The 23,420-nt window shown below is 43.1% G+C and overlaps 1 protein-coding gene across 5 annotated transcripts; it reads right to left on the minus strand.

The window, feature by feature from the left end:
- Nucleotides 1-397: 397 nt before the first annotated feature.
- On the minus strand, nucleotides 398-22,992 carry dyrk4 (dual-specificity tyrosine-(Y)-phosphorylation regulated kinase 4). 5 transcript variants are annotated; one of them, XM_037452245.2, is made up of 15 exons: nucleotides 22,816-22,992; nucleotides 22,242-22,311; nucleotides 10,398-10,478; nucleotides 8,668-8,820; nucleotides 8,286-8,436; nucleotides 7,895-8,058; nucleotides 7,225-7,361; nucleotides 6,657-6,797; nucleotides 5,750-5,888; nucleotides 5,486-5,567; nucleotides 5,212-5,384; nucleotides 5,056-5,116; nucleotides 4,731-4,860; nucleotides 4,452-4,588; nucleotides 398-2,238 (listed from the first exon to the last, which is right to left on the minus strand). In XM_037452245.2, exons 1-15 carry the CDS (start codon nucleotides 22,845-22,847, stop codon nucleotides 1,967-1,969), a joined length of 1,923 nt encoding a protein of 640 aa, XP_037308142.2. In that variant the 5' UTR covers nucleotides 22,848-22,992; the 3' UTR covers nucleotides 398-1,966. The 5 variants fall into 5 exon arrangements, with proteins under 5 accessions (XP_037308142.2, XP_037308140.2, XP_037308143.2 ...); XM_037452243.2 differs by having other exon boundaries at nucleotides 398-2,241; XM_037452246.2 differs by lacking the exons at nucleotides 22,242-22,311; nucleotides 22,816-22,992 and adding an exon at nucleotides 15,022-15,644 and having other exon boundaries at nucleotides 398-2,241.
- Between the last annotated feature and the right edge of the window lie 428 nt (nucleotides 22,993-23,420).

Below are 23,420 nucleotides of genomic sequence, written 5' to 3' on the forward strand. Positions count from 1 at the left end.
CCAGACACTACTGAATGTACAAAAGGTTTATATATCTATACCTTTTTGTGTGTATATATATATATATACTGTATATTCAATAATAATGTCGTGATTAAGATAACAAAACCTATTTGCATCTTGTTTGGTCTTGCATGTGTCTTTTCCGATTGGCACCAATATTTAAATTAAATACAGTCCAATACTATTCAAGTGGGCATGGACGGGGACTACATGTTAGGCTTACATTTTTATGAACAAAAAACGCTTTTAAGCATAGTTTATTCTTAAGTCGTTCAAATCATTTTAGATACCTGTTTGCATACGTATATGACAACATGCAAACTGTTATTCCAAGTGGAAGCATGGAAACAAAAACACTGAAATCTGGGTAATTTTAATTCAATATGAAAGCAAATGCTCTTGAAAACAAACTTTTATTCATCATAAAAGACATAGAGACATAAAAATGTTAATGAGCACAACATAACTTTTCTTGTTTGAGCTGCAATCCACTCTCTTGGGATCACTTGTTGCTGAGCTAGATATAGAGCATGCGGCCTATCAATGTCCAATTCAATCTCCGTTGGCGACTTAAGACATAAATCCATTGTAAATATGGTATTTTCTGTATTGTTAGACGAGAATTATTATATCAAATGAAAGGGATTGTGGCAGGTTTGAACCCTTGTTGACAAGAATCGCACAGTATCTAATCCAGGTGTACGCACACAATAATAAAGTGCAAGATTTCTAATACTGCAAGGCACAAACTATCAATAACTTGATTTTATTTTTGATACTAATAAAAATTATATTATGAATAACAGACCCAAATATTTTTATACAGTAACAACACAACAAGTTAAACCTTGTCCAAACCCTCAACAAATATCGGGAATATTCTTTTAACATGTGTTCTGTATTACACCATAAAACACAGCAGAAATATATACATTCAATTATATTACAATTACATATTTTGTAAAAGTTTGGATTAAATTGTTGAACAAATATGAAACAGGCTCAAACATACTCCATAATAACTATGTTAAATCATTATTAATCAATATGTCATCGATAAAATTCTGCAATTAAAAAGGGTATGACAATTAGTTATTTGAGAACATGATTTAAAAAACTCCTTTTTTGGCTCAGCCTTTATTCCACACACTTAAAATAGTTTAGGATTATGAAAGTTATGTGTAAAATAAAATAAAATGCAATCCCAAACAAAATTTTCATTTTATAACCCTGTAGTGAGTTTAAATTTGATTTTAAACTTAAAAACTGAGAACATTAAAAGTATTATGGTATTATGGTATAACCTGTTTATCAAAGATGTCAATGCACAGCAAAGATTGGGTTTAATAAATAATACAGAGGACAGTGTACTATTAATTAGTTTTTCTTTATCAATATTCAAAATATGCAATTGTATTTGGCAGACGGCTTGGTATCTCAATGGCGACACGCAAGTGAAATGTCTGCAACTGCACCTTCATATAAAAAAGGACAACTGGTTGATTGACTTCCCGGTCATAAAAACTCAAAGTTTCACAGAATAAAAGAATGCGCTACGACTGCATTCCTAAAACAATAAATAGGGGATGTCCCCTTTTTGCTGATTATTGTCTAATTAATACATTTATATTTTATTCACAGCATGTGGGGACTGGTTTGCTTCCTACCTTGAGGTTCAAAACATCCACTTCTTTCGGACTCGAAACTCAGAAAATGAGACTTTCCCTCTGGCTCGGACGTCTCTAACACATCGTTTTTGTGACACAGAAGCAAAATGGCAGTGTTTGTAGTAAATGGATTAAGGAGATCTTCACATGTTCTGTTTTTTGAGGGCCAAACAAATGGCCCGTTTTTTCTTAGCTGTCCATTTCCTCGCACTTGACCAACTCGATCGCTCTTGGAACACTGAGCCGAAAACAACAGTTCCCCAATGTCATGAGCGCAGCGCGATTGCCTTTGCCGGTTATATGATAGGGGGCAAACACTGAGACAGCTCTTGGCTGTCTTTTCTCTCCGTGCCCACGCCCTCTTGCGGCTTGATGATGATGTGAACGGGCCTCTCTCCACCTCCTTCTTCGTGCTTGGTATCCGTGGACATCTTCCCCTCAGTCTCACCCACCTCCTCCTCCGCTGAGGCCCCGATGGGCCGCAGGCGTTCGCCAGGAGCCGTTTTTGCGGCTGCTGCTGCGCCGTCTCTTTTCAGCTTGTCGCTGCTGCTTTCTGAGCTGTCTTTCTCTGCTGTGCCGTGGAAACAAAAGACATTAAAGGAACACATTCAAGGGGAATGCAAAACAACTTTATTATGTATTATGCATCTATTTCAGCTTAAATAAGGGTTATATTTAAAGTACATAGCATGGGTGATGAAATGGACTGTTCCTTGTATGTCCATCATACAAATGAAGGGTTCTGATTGTGATCCAACCCAGTCTCCAAAAAAAGCGTGAAATGGCTACGTTGGTCCACCGTGATAAACGTAGTCATGTTACGTTTTCCCCCAAAATAACGTTACTATGTTACGTTTCTTTTGGCCCATTCATTTACATTGCTTTGCAAATAGGTCACGTGACTATCAAGTTTCCCGTTAGTGAAAAGAAAAACATGGCTGACGGTCAGCATAATCTCCGTGAAAAACACAATATTTTAAGAAAGCATCAGCATTTGTATGCATTTCGATGGCATTTCTAGCGAGAAGTATGCGTTATTCTTTCATAATCTTCTATCAGAGACTGTAGAAGACCTTCCGTTTATTCGTTTCTGCGAAGATTTGAGTGTCCCTTTGGGAAAGCGTGGCTACGCAACGCCTTTAACGGCGCATTATTAAAAAAACACTTCCAGTGGGGGCGTTACCGTAAAGAAGCGTTCAGCCTTAAAGCCACTAATCGCCAAACAAAACAAACTCAAAGCACTCGAATCACATTATGACTTTTTAAACATAAATTCCGTTATTTTTATGAGTTTTCAATGAAAGAATGCATCATTTCCGGGGGTAGGCAAGCCCGGGACATCCCGAATTATGGGCAATTTTGATTTGTCCAGCTTTTTGACAGCTCCAGTCCCGACTTCCAATCACAGCCTCCTAAATCAATGACGCGCCTAAAACTCTCGGTTCGAACATTACGTCTTGTTTACATGGGAAAGGCGGATAGGGGCCCCCGGACCGTACACTGCTGGGCATTTACACACTAAAACTGTATGATTTATGAAAGCAAAAGGTTTATCTTGAAATTTCTTGTTGTCATGATAAAAGGGAACATAAGTGAGTGTGTTTGGATGTGAAAATCAGTATATATATTTTGATATTTGTATGGAACACACAAAAAAAGAAGAAACTCAGATTTGCTTGGGAAAAAACTACTTACAGGGGCTTTATCCCCATAAAACATAAAGGACGAAGCCTGGAAGTCTCCATTATGTTAGCCTAGTGTGTGGACAGTATATCTGTAAAGGTTTTACTTTTATTGAGTAAAGCAGAACAAATAGAGAGAGACTTTAGTGGAGGCCTCACGGCCACTTCACGCACAGTGGAAGCAATGCAGCTCAAATCTCTCCGTTTGCCGGGCAAATTATAAGTCCCGCCTCTCTATGGATTCGTCAGAGCCAATGGAATGGAGCCAGACCCACGTGGGATAGATCGCCCGTTTTCCTGGCCAGTAAAAAGAGGAGACGTGTGGAGCGAGAAATGACGCTCCGCTCTGAGGGCGAAGCCCCGCCCCCCTTTCCCATGTAAACAAGACGTAATGTTCGAACCGAGAGTTTTAGGCGCGTCATTGATTTAGGAGGCTGTGATTGGAAGTCGGGACTGGAGCTGTCAAAAAGCTGGACAAATCAAAATTGCCCATAATTCGGGATGTCCCGGGCTTGCCTACCCCCGGAAATGATGCATTCTTTCATTGAAAACTCATAAAAATAACGGAATTTATGTTTAAAAAGTCATAATGTGATTCGAGTGCTTTGAGTTTGTTTTGTTTGGCGATTAGTGGCTTTAAGGCTGAACGCTTCTTTACGGTAACGCCCCCACTGGAAGTGTTTTTTTAATAATGCGCCGTTAAAGGCGTTGCGTAGCCACGCTTTCCCAAAGGGACACTCAAATCTTCGCAGAAACGAATAAACGGAAGGTCTTCTACAGTCTCTGATAGAAGATTATGAAAGAATAACGCATACTTCTCGCTAGAAATGCCATCGAAATGCATACAAATGCTGATGCTTTCTTAAAATATTGTGTTTTTCACGGAGATTATGCTGACCGTCAGCCATGTTTTTCTTTTCACTAACGGGAAACTTGATAGTCACGTGACCTATTTGCAAAGCAATGTAAATGAATGGGCCAAAAGAAACGTAACATAGTAATGTTATTTTGGGGGAAAACGTAACATGACTACGTTTATCACGGTGGACCAACGTAGCCATTTCACGCTTTTTTTGGAGACTGGGTTGGATACTCTTACCAGGCTTGCTGGTCAAACTGTCTGAGGCCTTCTTCGCTGGCGGCTTGGTTCTTGGGCGGACTCTGTTGAAATTCCCCTCCAGGATCCACTCATGCTGTAGCCCCTCATCTGGAGTCATGCGCTTGGTAGGGTCCCAACTGAAAACACACACACAAAAACAATTCAAGTCTGATCAATAATTTATCTTCAATAATGTATCAGTGAAGCAAACAAATGAAGTCACATCCAGTTGTTTTGATCTCTGGTAGACAGTGCAGCAAATGTTTGGAGTAAACATACGTGAGGCAGCGCTTGATGAAGTCTAAGAACAAAGCGTCATTTGTTTTCAATGTGGCTGACAGGTCCTTGGAGTTGGGTCGTCTCTTCTTCCCTTTGCTATTGGTGATGTTCCTGGGATTTCCTTTTGAGTCTGCACACAATCACCCAACACACCATTGATTTGTAATCTCGGCACATTGTTCCTATGGAGTAGTGTCACACCTATTGCAAAGCATGGCCTAGTTATTCATCGTATTCGGATGTTTAGCAATCCTTTAGTCTACCTTGTGTGCTACAAAACGTAAAATATGATATAAGAAATATCTGAAACTCAATAAATCCTCACCAAAGAAAAGTCTCCTCCTTGCAGCTGACTGAACAAAATCATTTGGGGGCATGCCAAAAACCTGTAAATAAAATATCACATCACCAACTCAACAAATATTAGAGGAAGTTTAAAAATAAACAATAAATGTGCATAGTTATTTTTTTCAAGTCGTGCCTCCATTATGCAAGCTATCTGCTCCACTTCGCTCTCTCCTGGGAAGATAGGATAGCCTGTGTAGAGCTCAGCAAGGATGCAACCCAGACTCCACATGTCAATGGCCATGCTGTACGGGTGACCCAGGATGACCTCTGGGGAGCGGTAGAAGCGACTCTGGATGTAGGTATACACTAATGGTTGAGACAGAAGAGACTATGAGGACCATTTATTTGAATAGCTTGACATGGTTAAGTTTAATTACATATTAATAAATGTAGTTCAATGCTGTAACCTCTTTGTTGTTCATAACAGCTTGATCCAAAGTCAACCACCTTGATGTTCCCCGGCCCTCTCTGAGAAAGAAGGATGTTCTCCTGTTGAAAAGTAAGCAAAGCAAAAACCTTCATACAAGTTGCTTTTATAAAATGCAGCTGCAATGTTGCTTCGTTCCACAGGATGGAGAAGTATTTGCACTATTGTTGTGAGGGAATTCATCTGATCATCAACAGCGGGACAATGATTCAGTGCAAAGGAGTGGTCCACATCAGGTCAGTACCGGTTTGAGGTCGCAGTGGATAATCTTCTCCCTATGCAGCATCTGCAGGCACCTGAGCAGAGCGTGGGTGAACCGACGGATGAGAGCGAGACTGAAGCCCTGGAAGTTGTTTTTTTTAATCAGCTCGTACAGGTTCACTCTGACAAAAGACACAACAACATAAGATACTGTTAGTTTATAATGCTGTTGAACAGCATTTTTTTTTTCTTCACAATAATCACCATTTAAGTACTTTGTTTGATGTATAGAGAATGAGGTCAGAACTAATTCACTTTTAAAAAGATGCACCGCAGGAATCATTTATAACAAACGCCCCACACTTTACATCCCCATCAATGAAACATCCACTGAGTGAGAAGCACATCAATTAATAATCCTTGATTCCGCTCCCATTTAGAGAGAAACTATCCCGCTACTCTTTCATGCTACTTGCAATAAGGATTCACCTCTTGTGTAATTTGAGCCTTCACACCATGAAGCAAGAAGAGGTAAGAGGTAGGGCTCTAATCAAGGCCTTAACTAAAGGATTCGGGTTACAGTAATGTAAGACGAGGGGGGGCACTCCCAGACGTCCTCTAAAGGTCATTCAGCCTGAGCGATACGCAAAACTCCCTTCAAATAGAAGTTGTGTCTCATGCCTTAAGGTACAGGTGATCACTTGGCACCTGATTGACTGTGGTCCAGTGTTAAGAGTCAATGAATTGAGACCAGTAGGAAATGCCTTCGTTACGACAGCACAGTGATCTTCTACCATGGAATGACAGTAAAGTCTTCATATTCTCTTGTAGCTTATAAGCGTGCAGGCCTGGTTGCTCTCATGCGGAATACGTAGTAAGTAGGTAAAAAAAACAACTGAAGTAGGTAAAAAAATGTCAACAGGTGAGGCAATGCACAGACACGCACTAACCCGAGGAGCTCAAAGGAGATGCACAGGTGATTTCGGAAGTAAAAGTACTCCTTCATGTGGATGACGTTGTGAAGGTTGTCTTTGTCTTTCCTTTTTATCACATCCAGGATCTTCAACTCCACCAGGGCTTGCTGATGAAACCTACAGACCCATTTACAGAGAGTGTTAGATAGGTTGAACACTAAAATATTACCTGAGATTTACAAACATTTATTTCTGTAATTTCAAGTTAGGGAAAGGGCCACAATACAGTGATATACATCTTTGATGATGATATAAATTGTGACATACCAAAAATGGATCAAAAGCACTTTTGGGAAATATTTTTTGTTCTTTATGAAAGTTTCTGCCGTTGATGATGTCTGATGGGTTTGTCAATCCCTGGATATGTAGTATTGATATATATATATATATATATATAATGCTCTCGGCAGAGGCCTTTGGCAAAACCTCACAACAGATGAAAATGAGGCATGCCACAAATTTAGTCCTTTCTTCAATCAAAAGTGACATTAGAGTCAGAAAAAAATGAAATAAATCTAAAATAAATATGCGAGTGTAGTGGTACCTTTTCTTATTGCGTATCATCTTAATGGCTACGAGCTCATTGTTCTTATGGTCCAGGCATTTCAGGACCTGCCCAAAGGAACCTTTCCCAATCACTTCGAGCACTTCAAACCTGTATCCAATATGGTCATGCAGCACCTGCAGAAGACAAAGGAAGGGCACTGTGAATACTGGAGCATTATGCACTGCATGCTTTTCATTGAAACAAAAATATGCATCATTTCATAATAACAACATGAAAATACGTGTTTATTTTCTCGGGGACAACACAGTTGATGGGCTGTGCATCACGCTCACTCCCACTGATCCGCTGTGTGCTACAGTTTCCACTGTGCTTTTCTGATGCTGACAGCTCAGCCTTGCAGTAGTGACGTGAAAGTCGCTAAGCCTTAAACAGCTCATTCATCACACATTGTCTCATGAATAACCTGCCTATCAGTCACCTGATTAATACAAGCCAGTTCAGCCTGTTGTCACCGGGCAGGATAACCGCAGTTCAGTTCATTAGGTTTAGTCACTTCTGTTACTTTGCAAAAGTTGCAAAACCTTTTTCCTCCAGGATGCTTATGTGCATCTTTACAGTTTGCGAGTCAGGCTGGAGTTTCAAAGACAACATTTCTAAATATAAAACCCTTTGACATTCAAAAATAGCGACAGACCAACCATCTTACCCTGACGTAGCTTCCATGCTCGTCATCATATCCAGAGTTCTGCGGTGTACCTTGGGATCCCTCGATCTTCTGAGAGCCCAGACCAAGGAACCAGATCTCTGCATAGTCCATGATTTCCTCCTGCTCAAACTCCGTCATCCGTTCCTTGAAGTTCTTGAGTGCCTCTGCAACCGGGAGTAAGGAGGAGGGTGAGATGAGTCACTATCACATGGATGACACCTCTGCGAGCAGAGGAGGATTGTGAACAGTCGGCTTCAATGCTATTTTTACGGGGGATCAAAACTGCATGTTACTTAGAGCCTAAGCCTCTCTTAGAAAACCCTGAAAGACTCAATGTGACATAAAAACTGTGTAATTATCTCGTGTTGTATCCTCATCCACAGTACCATACCTGTGGGGGACATGGGTAACTTCTGTCCTTCATATGCCTTCTCTTTCTCCAGCTTGTTGCTGAAAATCTTGCTGTTGCGGGAGACGGACACTTTATCCACTGCTGTACCGATGCGCTTGCTGAACGGCTGGGTGGGCTTCGACCTCTCATCCTGTACAATAAACACAGACAGACAGCAAAGTACCACTGTAATTATGGGCAAAGAAAAAATGAAGAATGAACCTTTTCCCGGTCATTGCATCTAATTTGCTGTTTTTTTTAGTTTGGAGTTGTATGAGCTACTGTGGAGAAATATTGATGCTTCATTTTTGATGAAACATCATTAGGCACAAACAGCTGCCACTACAGGACATCACAGTGTGCTGATGTGCGAGGGTCTCACCGGGTGTGCCTGGTAGTTGTTTTGGCCCCCTTTGTTGGCAATTTGGGGCAGGATGTTGTCTGACTGCTGTTGCTGGTTTTTGGCATTGCTGACCACAACCTGGACCACCGGTGGCTCAAGCACGGGCAGGGTCCCCACACCAGTGCCGAACTTCTGTGAACCAGAAGGATTTGTTTCATTTCACTACATCGACTAAAGAAACTGCTGTTAGATAAAACACAACCACTTAACAGACACACAAAATAAGGGCTGAGGATGGAGGAAACAAGATCGTTCGACCTATATAAATGTCTGGCAAAGTGACCAAGGACTCTGATGAATGCAGACCTCATTCTAATCCCCCAAAAAATAGATAGTCAGAAAAACAACAACAAAAATGGCCAATTTACACAGCTAGAAACTTTTCAAGTTTTTCCCTGTATGGAAGAGCCCACTCTATTCCAATATCAATTACTGAACTGCACATCTCCACACAACAAATGCATCCAGAAATACTGCATCAGCAAGTGTGAATTCTAAATGAATTTTTCTTTTTTACACCGCAAGCCCTCTCATGTTATCAACAGTATGCGTCTGTGTCGGGCTCAAGCTGGTCAATGGTGCTTTGTGATCTACATCCTTTTCGCATGCATCCCGTCTAAGACGGCTCAGGTGACCAGGACCCCCAGCAGGCGGCGGCTGGAATTACTGATCAGGTTCAAAGTGAGATGGGGACAAAGCGAGTGAGGCTGGGTCCTGACAGAGTCTGTCTGTGGTGGCTCTGCGGGGGAGGTGAAGAGCAGCAACCTGCTTTTCACTGGCTGCCATGCAGCTTGCTCCGAGAGCATGATTACATGTGTCACGGTCTTGCAAGGTTCAGCCACGGCAATGACGGGCAAAATTAGACCTCCGCTCTGTGCCAAGCTCTCCGGGAAAAGTGAGGAACCACAAAGAATAGTATTTGTGTCACGAGAGGCATCATTTAGTATTATAAGACCTGTCGACCTGTTTCCTGACTGAGCTGGAATTCCACTCAAATATCAAGTAGAAAACCTCAAACCTCCTGGGTCCTTGCATGTACTGTATTAGCAACATTATTTATTATTTCATATAATAATTACTAACAACATTTAGGGAAAAACGTGTTCTAATCCATACAGTGAATAGTCTGCACATGTTAGGGGCTGCTGCAGGATCTGCCCACTTGATTATGACGCATAGAGATAGAGCTAAATATAGTAGCCAGCACCTGCCACAACAGGCAAAGGACGTAAACATAGTTATGTGCCTGTGACTTACCAGGGGCATGCTGCTTTTTAAAAGCTGCACTTCTATCTTAGGAAATATGTAACGCTTTACACCCTACAACAGCATAAATGAGGGCAAAAACTCTGCAGCCACATTTAGGATTTCCGGAGGAGTATGTCAATATAATAACCCGAATTGGTTAACATGTTTTATTTGGGTTGCTGTTTTTCAATGAGCTGCTTGGTTAATGATTAAAACAACATAAGAATCTGAGCATGAAGCATATCTAAGCCTTTTATTTCTAGTAGGAGACGCGATTCCGGATTAGCTCAATGCATGTCAATGAACAATAACAACAAAAAGGAGACCCTCTCTTCAGCAACATTGATGAAATCACAGAGTTAAAATCTAACACCAAAATGGAAATGATGGCCTTGTTGGTTGTTGTGCTGGATCAGTGCCCAGCTGCTACAGCCTCTTTCTGGGGGGGGGGCAGCGCTGACCTGTAGGCAGGGTCGGTTTGTTCCAAGACGGTTGCTTTCGGGGAGTCTGTGAGGGTGAGGGAAGGCCTCCGGGCGAGACGTCTGAGGAAGGAATGACAGCAAATCATAAAGAAAACTAAAACATACCAGCTGTATTTTATCTTCAAATAGCACAATGCATAATTTAATCCTGTCCCTAAATTGGATTTATAAATTATTTTAGGCCAAGAGGCAAACCAAAGCAGCCTGTGGGCAGCAGAGCGGTTATTGCAACGAGGCGTCACAATGATCCTGAAATAGATTTCTTCTGTGTACCTTCTGGTTTGCGCAGGTGTGTGAACATGTGCAGGTCCATGTGTGTGGCTGTGTGTGCACACGTGTCACTAAGCCTGCGCGCACTACAGATCCACTTTCCCAAATCCTACAAGTTAAAAGGAAGCGCTAAGTACTGAAGAGACTGAGCTCTGAACCTACTAAAGCAGCACACGCATTTGGAAGGATTGTGTGCGATTCTCTCGGACACCAAGCCAGCTTACGCGTGCCTTATTACGCGTGCCTGAGATGGCAGGCGATGGGAGACACCATGTGGGTGAAATAGAGCTTAGGGATACCTGCTAAACTCACTCTGGACGCCTGCATTTGGGGAGTAAGGGAGTGACAGGCTGGGTTACGGTCTGTAGGTGCTGGAAAGGAAACAGTTTTCACAATGCAACAGTAAACCCTGACAGCTGTCATAGACAAGAGGACAAGACGCTGAACTGACTTCTTACCTATATTTACTGGATACAAGTAAACACACCCTGCACACACTCATCGGCTCGTCGACTGACTTATTTACAAGAAACCTTTGAACCAATTTCTGAAAAACACAATATTTGAAGTGGGGGCTTTGTGTGGAACTCTTTGAGGTGAAACTGTTAAATGAAATCAAAAAAATCGATTAGTCAATCAAATCAGAAATGTTTGCCAACTAAGAATTTCGGTAATGGAGGACGGACCCAGTATACACAAAGAAAGGACTTCAACAACAACGTCGTCATGTTACAATGTGAGGAGCACACCGAGTCATGCAGGTCAATGTGGCCGGTCGGCTTCCAAAACATCACCTGTGATTGTCCGCCGTCAGCCTGGCTAATGAGCATCGAAAACCAGTGACATCATAACCTACGCCCCAAGTGAACACATTTGTGTCTTTCTGTCTGTCTGTCTTTTTCTTAGAAACATCTATCATTGATAGCTAAAATGAATGTTTGCCCATGCAAGAAAGCGTATAAGAAAGTAAATCATTATTCCTGTGTAGCCGTGAATACAGACCATTTGCACCAGGCACTAATAGAACACATGAAAGCGGGGATTAGCTGTCCCAATGGGTATAAATAAAATTGGATGAATAGATGAATGGAGTCAAAGCGACAGGAACAGATGTCGGGAGAAATGCTGACTGTGCTCTATGTGAATGCGGGTTTATAACTGGAGGTAGGATCGTCCTACGGGGTGTGAGAGACACTTTGGGTCCCAAAGGGTCAGTTGGTCAGAGGGTCAACAAAGCAATGAAACCAGGAGTAACATCAACATTAAGCTGTGAAACCGTACCAGCTGTCCAACATATATTCACACTGCCCTGTTGTTTATATGCACTCAACAGGTTGTTCCATTTTAAGGGATTACGATTTGGCTCTCGGATAATAGGTTTGTCAATGCGCACCTTCAGTTTCCTTTTCAAGCGGAAATTCCAAAAACGGCACGGTTTAAATTTGCAAGTTCCCATGTAAGGTGTTTAAAATACACCAGAACGCATATAGAATCCTGTCAGCACAACAAACACTGAAATAGAAATGGATCAAGTTTTTCATCACAACTTGGCAAAGAGAAAGGAGGCAGACGAAAGATAATGTGAATAAATTCAAATTGAGAATCTTTATATGTATCAATAGAAGCAATTAGATGATGGACAGTTGTTTTAGTTCATCAATGTAAAAGAATACCTGTGGAGGGTTTTTCCCAAAATGGAATTAGCCTGGAACGAAGCCCTGTATCTGGGCAAAATACATTCATATTCCATGGAAAAGCAAAAATAGTAAATCTGTAAATGTCCTATAGAAGAATGCTTAAGTTACATAACGTTTGGTTGTAACACAATAGAAACATGACACTTTGATTGGCCAAACACTCCTTTCAAATCGACCACAATGCAAACCAGAGCACCACTTTCAAGCTCTTCTCAACCACAAGAAACTATTTACCAACCATCCAAGTTGCTAACAAAAAGTGGCTCACCTTGTTATTTATTTCTGGCAGCATGCTGTTCGTTATCAGTGGCAGTCTCTACACAATCCACACACGGATAGAGAGTTTATAAAATCCAACGAAGACACATCGTATCCGACCCCGCCAGTCCAGCCTCACGACCAAGACGCGCTTTCCACAACTTCGGCACCAGTACTGAATCAACGCTGACGAGTGCAATCCCGAGGACCGATCAGTTCCACGGACCCCGAAAGCTGCCCGGTTTTACGCGCACGGTGCAGGCGCGCTGTCGTCAGAGATCCGATTAGCGAGCGAGCCGCGCGCGTGAGGCTCTCTGCGCCTTGGCACGTTCCGCTAAGGCACCGGCGCAGACCACCTGTTGAGCTTTCCGCCGCTGACAGCTGGAGATTTATCGATATAGATCCGTTTTATATGCGTCCGCTCTCATCCACCCACTCACCATGCTGTGTGACTGATGCGCTGTGCGACACCGACGCTTTTTGCAGGCGAGTGTTCCTACCGACGCGCGCACGGCGTGGTCAACGCTTATTTACCTAATGGGCCTCTGTGACAAGAAATGACGGTTTCACTCGTTTCCAGCTGCTTTTCGCTTATTTCAGAGGTCTTAACTCTGGAACGAGCAGCGATTGCAAAATATGAGAGGCCTCTTCCTGTGTCGAGTTTCAGGTCTGGGGCCCTGAAAATAAATTCCCAACATGCAATAATATGTTTTGGAAACATATACTTTTTCCTGAAAGTGAAATCTGTTCATAATTGGTGTACAAGCGCAAACACAGTCAATGGCCACCAATCCATCAACTGTCAGAAACAAATGAAGGACCCCGTCTTTGTCCTTTTTGAGACTGAACTCGTGCGGCCAAGAGCTTATCTGTTTTTTCTCAGAGCTAAAACTTGTAACCAGAGAACAGACACTGCACGTTTGTGTTGATGCCACGATGCATGCGTTTAAATGACCAGTCCTCACTGCACGAAACTCCTCCATTGTGCAATGCAACTTGGAGCCCAGAACAAGTAATATGATGATGATAGCAGCAGGGGCCACTTCATCCGCCTCAAGACAGAACGAGAAGCCATTGAGGAAGCTGCACTCTCCTAATCAATTGCCCGATGCCCTAATATTCTGTTATGTTTAAGGAACTTAGTTGTAGAAACATCACACATTATCACGGTTAAATCAGTTTAGACGCACGTTGCATGCAAGAACTGACACACAAATTCAGGACTCATGCTGTGATCGGCCCCTGCTGGTGGAGTGGCGCTTCAGGGGAAATAGAAGGAGGAGGAAGACAGGGGCTACTCCAAGAGGCGGGAGGCTTCTTTACATCTGGACTGATTATTAGTGATAAGGGTCGCAGCTGGAGACCTTCGTCTCATACAACCGACAACCGGAGTCCATGTATGCTGTTTTTGTACCAACGCTGCAGCATTATAGCATCTATAAATATCAGAAACTGTTTTTTTTATACTGAGTCCCATTCTATACAAACTCAAGATCAACCCACATTACAACATACTTTACATATTCAGAGGACACAACCACATTCGCTCTCTTCACAGGCGACTCATCCTCAGCCTACCAACAAGCTGTTGCCCTTTTCACCTCGTGGTGTACTCACAGTCAGCTTCTCTTCAATGTCACCAATGCGACACAGTTCATTTTTGACACGCGCATAACATCGCTAGCTATCACAGCACCCTTTTCTTACGACAGTTGGATACCACTCTACTTGTTCTAGAGTTCGACATCAACCTGCACAATGAAATCAGCTTTCATCCTCACGCCACATCCATCCATAAATGCTGCTGACAAAGGCTCGCTGCCATTCGCAAACTAAGGGCCCTCTCAGTCAAACTACACCATCAAGACATCCTCCTGTCACTGACTCCCCTAAACAAGCACCACGCTGATCACCTCTGGCTGCAGATGTGGACAGCTTCTCAGCCATCACTGCCTTCAAAAGGCAGAGGGAATGTGGTAATAGACTTGTGTTGGTTTGATGTTCTTGTTCATTAATGCTCTCAGTGTTCAAAATGTCTTATTCTGAGGACAATTAAGAAATAACCCGGATTCATCATCCAGGTCTGCACTGTTGTACAGTATCTTGTAAATGTATAACATCAAACTACTGAGAAGTCACCCACTGACTATGTTCACGTGGGAGATTCTCTGCTGTGTGCATTTTGTTCCCCGGGTGACCACGCATTGGTGAGCAAAACAATGCAGATACGGTATATATCTCACCATGGCAACAGAAAATAGACGAAACATAAAGAAGGAGGATTGTGAGCAACTCTGAAAATAGAGACTGAACAAGAAATACAAAACAAAGGAGAACGAAAGAAGGAGTGTGTGTGTGGGCACTGCCTCCCAACATACCTCAGGTTGGATTCTCCTTTTCCTGCTCCAGCAGCAGTCATGGAAGAGGCTAAAACCACAGCAGGTAGGCAAGGTCCCGTCTTCGCACATAGCACATCTCCCTCATGCTGCCGCAAACACACCCTGAAGCCAACCTCAGCCTCTAGAGGAGGGCAAGTCACTCCACAGGTCAGAGACGCCCTCAAAAGCCAAATGAAGGACGGTGATGATTCGGATGCCTGGCCTGCATCTCCTCCTGCGTGTGGTCTAGAAAACGGTTGGTGGTGGTGTTCCCCGTGATGGTGATCCCCGTTTCCATTTGACAAAATCGAATTATTCTCGAACTCAACTGAGCTATGATGCTTTGTCGTCTATAGATGTGGATCCGGAAGATGTGACTGACGTCTCAACGCAGAACTTCCTGTGGTTCCCCCTCACTCTGGACTATTTACGGAAGGCTACATTCTGGTCGTTTGAGACCTGGGTGTCCTTTCGCTTTCTTCGTTGCCGCGTTTATCCAAACTACATTTCTTTAGTAGAGAGGTGGGCTGGAGGCAGACGGTGAGAGGAGGCTGTTGCTTTGTGCCGTTGCTATAGTCAGCGAGGGAGTGCTCTCTGTGTTTGCCGCTGCCAGTGACGTATGGATGGAGCTCAACAAGGGAGCCATCCCTGAGCCGGAGATAGAGCAACAGGGGCCTGGCACTTGGCTTCCTGTAAAGGAGGCCTGTGGGATTGCAGTTCCAGTGAGGGAGGGGGTTACAGTAGATACATAAACCCAACATCCTCCCCGGTGACCCACTTGATGGGGCTGTGGAAGTCAGGCAGGGAGGACGTACAGCCCTAATGGGCCTCTGTGCCTTCTCATTTGCCACTGTATCTTGGAGACAACGCCGGAGGGGCTGTCAAACCCCCCCCCCCCTCTTCCTCTTTAACTCCTCCACCGTTCTCTGCTTGCTTTGCTGCTTCCATAAAAACCCTGAGGGACGCCACAGTCTGGCTGACAACTCGTACGTAGGTGAAAGCTTATCCCACCACGCCCATGGCCTCCTGCCTGCTGCTGCACACGGCGGAAGGGAACAGCGGAGTCCACAGCGGGACAGGATACGATGACTGAGTGTGAGCCTTTGCAGGTAGTCATGGGGGGAATGTTGTGATTGCCCCCCTTAATCGTTTCATTAACTCTTTGTGATTATATGATTTAGGGGAGAGTACAAGGTGGGTAAGTGCCAGCTCTCGAGTCTGAAGCTAAAGTGCAATGCTTCATGTTCATGTAAGTGTCATCACACCAAAAGACATATCCTATTAGTGATTACACGTATGTTACACAAATCATGCTGACAAAAATAAACTCCATTCATCACCTGGTTTTGGTGACAAGAAAAATGTGTCTATTTCTGTACCCCGACTCGTCAGGCTACTGTATTTCATTACGGTCCTGTCAGCCATTCTTGAAGCATATATGGCACAGAGTCGTATCTGGATGCTGTACCTCTTTTCTTTCTCAACATCTTTGGGTTTTGTTTTTAATTCTAATTTGCTTTAATGACAGTCCTTTGACTGGCGAATAGCCGTTTGAACCATCAGGCCGGATCTGGATAACCCAGAATATGATTGGACGCCAGATGAGACTTGGTCAAAGAAGGGCCAAATTACCTCCTTTTTGAGGACCTGAACCCCGTGTCTTAGATTTAAGGTGCCTACTTTTAGACCCCCGCTAATCGCTGCCAGGTGCCAGAGGCAAACTGAAACGAGTTGAGCCGCCTGCCAAAACTGACAGTCTCCTTCCATTTGGCCGAGAGGAGTGTGGGTAGCTTGACCTGGCTGGCAGGTGGACTGTGGCATCTGCAGTCTGGAACGGGCAGCAGGTTTCTCAGCAACATATGGGTCAAGTTCCCAGATTGACACGAGTGCATGCACATAGACACTCACAAACACGCAGACAATTAAAGGTTCAACTGGGCCTCAACTGGGTTCAACTACAACCTGTCAATGGATCTGAGTAATAGATATTGCTGTGAATTAACAACGATTTTTCAGGTTCCCATAGTCCTTTCCCAGGTAACAATGAATAGAAATTCTGCAGAAAAAGATCGAAAGGACACTGCTCTTCAGCCCTCGCAGTGTACCTGGAAATCATGGCAGACATTCCTGCATTTACGATGCTGTAGAAGGCTTTGACTTAAAGATGTGCAACAAGACAACCAAATGAATCCATTGGAACCAGCCTTGCTAGCTCAAAGAGAAGGGTGATTAATACGGCTTCAAGATGTCCCTTGACCTCTTATTTAAAGGTATCTGACTGAAAATGGGATCTATACACCCCGAGAGTAGCCATTTACGTTCAGGCCAGCTTTATGGTAAAACCCATGGATTTGAGGTTCCTAAACAGTCTTGAAATTGCATGGTTTGTATGAATGGAAACATGAGTTTCTTACGTATTTAATGCACCCACGTACATTACGTGTATGTGCAATGGTATTATATCTCCATATTTGTCATTTCATTGTAGTGAAATGAAAAAAGGAAACTTCACGTCACCATATAAAATGACCTGCTGTCATCGCAATGATAATCCCAGCTTGATGAAACGTTACAACCACAAACTAGAGACCGAGGGTATTCAGAGGATACGGTGTTACCCTACTTTGAGTTACACAAACATTTGACTGGCAATCTCCCCCTAAAAATCAACTTTGCCTCCCTCAAAAGGAAAACATGATGCGTCACCGGTAAATTGTTGACAGGCCTGAGAACATTTCTGATGTTACCACAAATACTGTGACAATGATATCTGATGAAAAACCAGCACATAAGTGCATTTATAGAACCTCCAATACACTGTTACTAATGCTAAGTCATTACAATCAAGTCCTGAATCTCTTGATTTTTAAAAATCATTATCTATTGAAAGTAGTCAGTAATAAGTGATCTTGTGGGTTTCTTCAAGTTTAAGTTTTGATCAAGTAAATCCATGTGTGTTTGTTTGTGTCTCTGATAAACAGACACAGCTAAGAAAATGGATTGAAGCTCAGACTCAATGAAAACGCAAGAGTCATGTGGAGAGGCTCACTTCACATTGGTGTGTCGAGCAACAGTAACAATCAGCAAGTATTTGATGGTAGCTCGGCTCTGTCAAAGTCTAAATCGGGTGGTGCATCAGTCCCATTCTACGTTTACTGCGTAGCTTCAGTTAGGAACATTCTGTACTGATGCAACTTGTCTATATATATATCTATATCTATATATATATACATAGATATGACTGCTCTGTTTTTAAGTAGAGTGCAACATAAAGTTATCTTTTAATATTACATTACATGTTTTAACTTTATTCATTCTTCTTTCTGAGATGCTTGTCGTTTTTTCTGTCACATACATTTCCAAACTTTCCCCAGAACTTTGAACCACTTCCGCGTATTTGCACGTATGATTGTGTGGGATGGTTGATGGAGGTGGATGTTGACCTACTACTTCATATTTGTGAAAACCGTGCCAGCAAGTTGAGTCCACCTACATGCAGAGTACACATTATACTCTTGTGCTTTATAATTCACGAAACGTCCCTTTATGTCATAAACAAAAAGAGAGCGTCCTGTCCGTCTTCTTTGTCAAACAGGGAGCATAGCCCCAGACTCTCACAACATTTACAAGAATTGGGCCAAAAGCCATTTTCCATGGGCTTGTTTAGCAAGTAGAATTAAAACATTTTTTTTAATCAAACGTGAGTATACAAAATTACTCCTCCACCTTTGAGCCTAATCTAGTGCTACAAACTCCAACCCACTTGACATAATCATCTTAAACACGCTCAATGACTGTTTGTAACTTCTTCTTGACATCCGGTGTGGTATACCCAAAAAGCAAACATTTTAACAGTTATATACAGTTATGTACTCAAATCAATCAGTACAAAAAACTAAATTCTTATACGTTTGCTAGCGCATCATCTCTCCCCCCGAAAAGAGATCCCTAAATATTAAATAAATCAGTACGCCCACAGATAATCAGGCATAACTCTTCTTCAACACCATCATCTATACTTTTCAGTTGAACATAATCATAATTCCTAAACTATGAAGAGCCATACCTCATTAATCACTTTATCATCCAAGATGATCCGCTTCCCATCCCTGGAAGGAGACGCGACCGAGGGCGCCATGTCGGGTTCTGCTTGTGCCTCGGAACCTCGAGACTCTTATTTCAATGAAGCTGATCACCTTAAATATAGACGGCCCACTTGGCAGAGAGCTGAGGCAGGTGTGGCATAAGACAAGTGCATGTGTGTGGGAGATTACTCAAGTTTACCTCCAAAATCCTAAAAGTCGTGTCACAGGTTTCGGTGCGTGCCGCTCTACTGGCGATCGTGCACAGCGGGGGTGCTGACCTGGACTCTGCCCTGCCAGTTCTGAGAACCTGAGGATGGAGCAGTTACACCCGTGCAGCCAAGCCTGCGTGAGTGATGATGGGTCGGCATCTCTGGTGCGACACACCTCGCTGTCAATTGGCTCTGACGTCGCCCACCTCCAGCCAACCCAATTCACCACAGCTCATATTCCACATTTACCTTCAAGACCCCTTCTGTCGTATTACTTTGCTCAAATCTTTTTGCCGTGAGTCAAGGAAAGGCTGTGGCACTCTGCCCTCTGATACCGCCTGCCTGTCTCCTTGCTCTTACAGAGGCAATGGGCAAAGGCGAGCTTTGTCACGCGGGTAAGATGAGCGTTGTCCGCTCCTCTTTTGACCTCATAAGCACTGACTCTCCTGTCACCTTCAACAACAACCTCGCAAGGCGATACGCTTTTGTCGGCACCTGGATACAAAAGACCCAGTGTCCGAGCTCGGCTGACACAGACCACACACTGGCTTCAAAATGTAACAATTAGGGCAAATTGCGGGGATTAATCGGATAACATGTTTGGCAGATGTAGACAATGGCTGTTTCTGGGTGCCAAACACAAGAGGCCCCAGCGTGCATCACCGTTTCACCCAAACACAGTGGAGAGACAGTTTCTCCCTTTAGACTTTAAGGATTTATAATCCAGTTTTTTTTAGCAGCAGCTATTGCTGTAAGGAAAATATGATTATATCTTCGTGTATGACGGAATAAGTGCGCCTAACAGGGTCCTACCCGACGATCTTCTTGTACAACAATACTTGAGACCTCACAACATCATTACACAACGCTGCTCTTGGGCCTCAGGAGACGGAAGGAGTGCCGGCGACGGGGGAGGACGTTGGCCTCCCCGCTGTGGCCGCTCAGCATCGCATGACTCACCGTCAAAGGAAAACAGACGCTTTGTGCAACCAAGTTAACCACTCATTAACAAAACTCCCAGGGTGGCTGTTTACCCAGCATTGTTTAAAAAGTTCAATTAATGTTTATCCAAATTGGGGAGCGTCTCAGTCCAGTTGTCCTCTCTGGAGCACCTGCTCTGCGTGAAAGCCTGCTGCTGTGAAATAGCAGCACAAAGACCAGCCTCGGCGTTGTCAGTAGAAGGCCAAACAAAGCCCAGGCTTTCACAGTCCTGTGTGCACAACCAGTGGGACGGATTACAGTCGTCCACAGCAGGGAGGATGCCGCCAGCCATTACGGTGCATTCACATGTTGAGAAAGCGAACCACAAACCACAAGACAGAGGAGTTTCAGTTGGCAAACATGGTCTTATATTACACACGGGACAACACAATTTTATGCACACGAATGCAGAAGTAAAAACAAACAAAGGGGTTGTTGTTGGATAGCATTATATATGCTATTATCATTTTCTTGGCGACACTGATATCAGCGGGGGTGAGCTCTCTCTCTAAATGGCCACTTTTATTTCAGGGGGTCGGGTGTCAACAAAGGGCAACGCTATGATGAGAAACCCGATCAGGGGCAGGGTTCATCACAATGATGGGGAGGCACACTTCTTATTCCCAGAGGAGTAGAGACTGGAGCAGGTGATCAGGTCTGCTGTCATGAAGAGCACAACGAATGATCAACAGCTGAAGCGGGTTTTGAGTAGATTTGTTAAACGACAAAGAGTTGATATGTTACTATTTCAATTTGATTTGCAAAAAGCATCTTTCGTCTCCAGATTCTCGATGAAGACGTTTTTCCACTGTTTCGTTTGATTGTAAACTGAATGTTGTGGACTTTTGAGAACTTTGGGTTCTGGAAAACTGTGACAGACATTTCCCCTTTTTGACTTTACAGACTACTAATAAATTAATTGGGGAAATAATCAGATTAAAAAAAGGTTCATTCTCCTAAACGAGAATATATACAGTATAAATCCTAACAGATTCAAACGACGCCTCTGACGGAGCTCTTTCCTATTTCGCAATGATGTTCAAAAATGTTGATCCTTCTTATCTTCTCCTAAAGAGAATATATATGCGAGGAGCCTCTTTCAAAGTGCTGGGAGCAAAGCGGATGAAAGGGCCTCGATGGGATTAAGCACTAAAGAGTTTGGAGGACACACTGCAGCACTGCTGGGCAAAGTAGTGTTGCATAGGTTTAATTTTCCCATTTTTTAATGCAGCGTTAGGGAAAATTAATGTACTTTTTGGAATTTAGCAAACTGTTCCATAATTTGTTTTTGCCAACGGGGCCATTATATCCACATTTCTGATGGTTATTTTTCAAGTATAATTGCGTAAACATCTTATAAAAGCACCAATGATCAACCTCACAATAGTATTGTGATATAGTTGAAGGGTCATAACGGTTCATTGTATCTCTAAACAAATAGTATATATTTCACCTCATCTGCCTTTCAGTATAAATAATTATTGACAAATTTAAATAAACATTAAAGAAAGTGTCCTAACTGACGTCTGAGGAGGGAATCGGTCCATTCCAGCATTAACGTGTTATATTCATTGTGGGACTTTCCACGAAGAAGAAATGTCGGGGAGGAGCACTTCAGATACCGTATGTGGCTTCATAATGGCTCAGGATTTGGTCCTTTTGCTCTCCAAACATTTGCCATTAACAGCAGGGAACCTCTCTCAGGGGGCTTAGTGGTGCAGGCCAAGAACATCACAAGGTATGTGATTCTGCTGAGTATTTGCAATTACCCAAATAAAATTTATTTAAAGGCCTGCGGATCAACATGAGGTGTAGGGTTCCTTGGAAGCACTTAAAAACATGGCCCCCCACTGTAAATTATGGTAACATAATCTGTCTGTCCTGTCCAACAAGAAAAAAATAAAGAAATAATACAAGCCACACGACAAGTTAGCTAATCTCTTACCTTTATCAGAAGTGGGAAGGTGCCTTTTCTTGTCTTCAATATCTTTTCCAGCTTATTTTTAGAGCCAATTCTGTCCAGAGGAAAAACCTTAGTTTACTAAAAGAGCACATTCTGCATTTGCATATGAACTAATATTCAGTGATGCTTTACAACAATATATAGACCCATATTTAAACAAACAACAAGACACTTTAATGGGCTTATTCTCCTATTGACAGATCAACAGCTTTTTCCAGCGCTGCAGACCTTTGCATCAAACTACACCGACACCTGCTGGCCACATCGCATCAGCTTTGTCTTAAATTCAGCACATTAAGCTCAGTCTGTTTCATGGAGGTGTCACGTGAGACAGACTGCTGCTTAACTACAAATAAAGTCAAGTGTCTAAACAAGTAGTCGAAAGTAATCCCACGAAGACAGGTCACTTTTGTGAAATGCTCTAAACTTACCCGAGTTTGGCTGACCGTTTAAATCTATAGAAGGGCTTCGGTTTCAAACACTATGGAGCCTGCAAATACATGATGAGAAACAACACAGAAACCCACTGCCCCCACGCACGCACGCACGCACTAACCTTTTTTCTGAGGATTTCTTCGGCGCGCTCATGGTGAAATGAGTCAACAAGGTGGCAGCGATGAAGCGGTCACGCGCAACATGCCTCACAGTGGGGTGTCAACACCAAGAGCCTGGTCGCATAATATAGTTACACTCGGCACACCGAGCACGCGCTCACTGTTTTTCATTATGGCTTATTTGCTTCTTAAAAAAAAAAGAAAAAATTCTGACGCAGTTTTTCATGCAGGCTACCGTGCACGCTAACGTGCGTGCTTGCGTGCGTGCAGTAGAGAGAGAGAGAGAGAGAGAGAGGCATGGGAGAGTGGGGACGACAGAGGGGAGGGACAGACATCCACTGGGCTATAGGTGTTCCTCAGGTGCAGCATTGCATCAAACCACCGGCTAAACGAAGATTCATTAGACTTTGGGAATGCAAACTTTCAGGTGCTTTACTGTGTTATGAAGAGACGAATAAGAAGTCATCTTAAAAAGTTCAATTCTGTTGAAAAAACAGTAAATGTAGATGTTGTGAAATGGGGGACATTGGCGTCCAGTGAGACATACAAAATGAAGGAAATGGAATGGAATGGAGGTTTAATCATATGATACTGTACTGTAAACATG

Source organism: Pungitius pungitius, chromosome 6 (assembly GCF_949316345.1).
Source record: "Pungitius pungitius chromosome 6, fPunPun2.1, whole genome shotgun sequence".
In the NCBI taxonomy this organism is placed as follows: Eukaryota; Metazoa; Chordata; class Actinopteri; order Perciformes; family Gasterosteidae; genus Pungitius; species Pungitius pungitius.

Coding starts and splice junctions, on each gene's coding strand:
- dyrk4 (XM_037452243.2), bottom strand. CDS start 22,847: ATGAGCGCGCCGAAGAAATCCTCAGAAAAAAG. Junction 10,479..22,241: donor CCTTCCCACTTCTGATAAAG/GTAAGAGATTAG, acceptor TTCCTTCCTCAG/ACGTCTCGCCCGGAGGCCTT. Junction 5,117..5,211: donor AGATAGCTTGCATAATGGAG/GCACGACTTGAA, acceptor TTTTATTTACAG/GTTTTTGGCATGCCCCCAAA.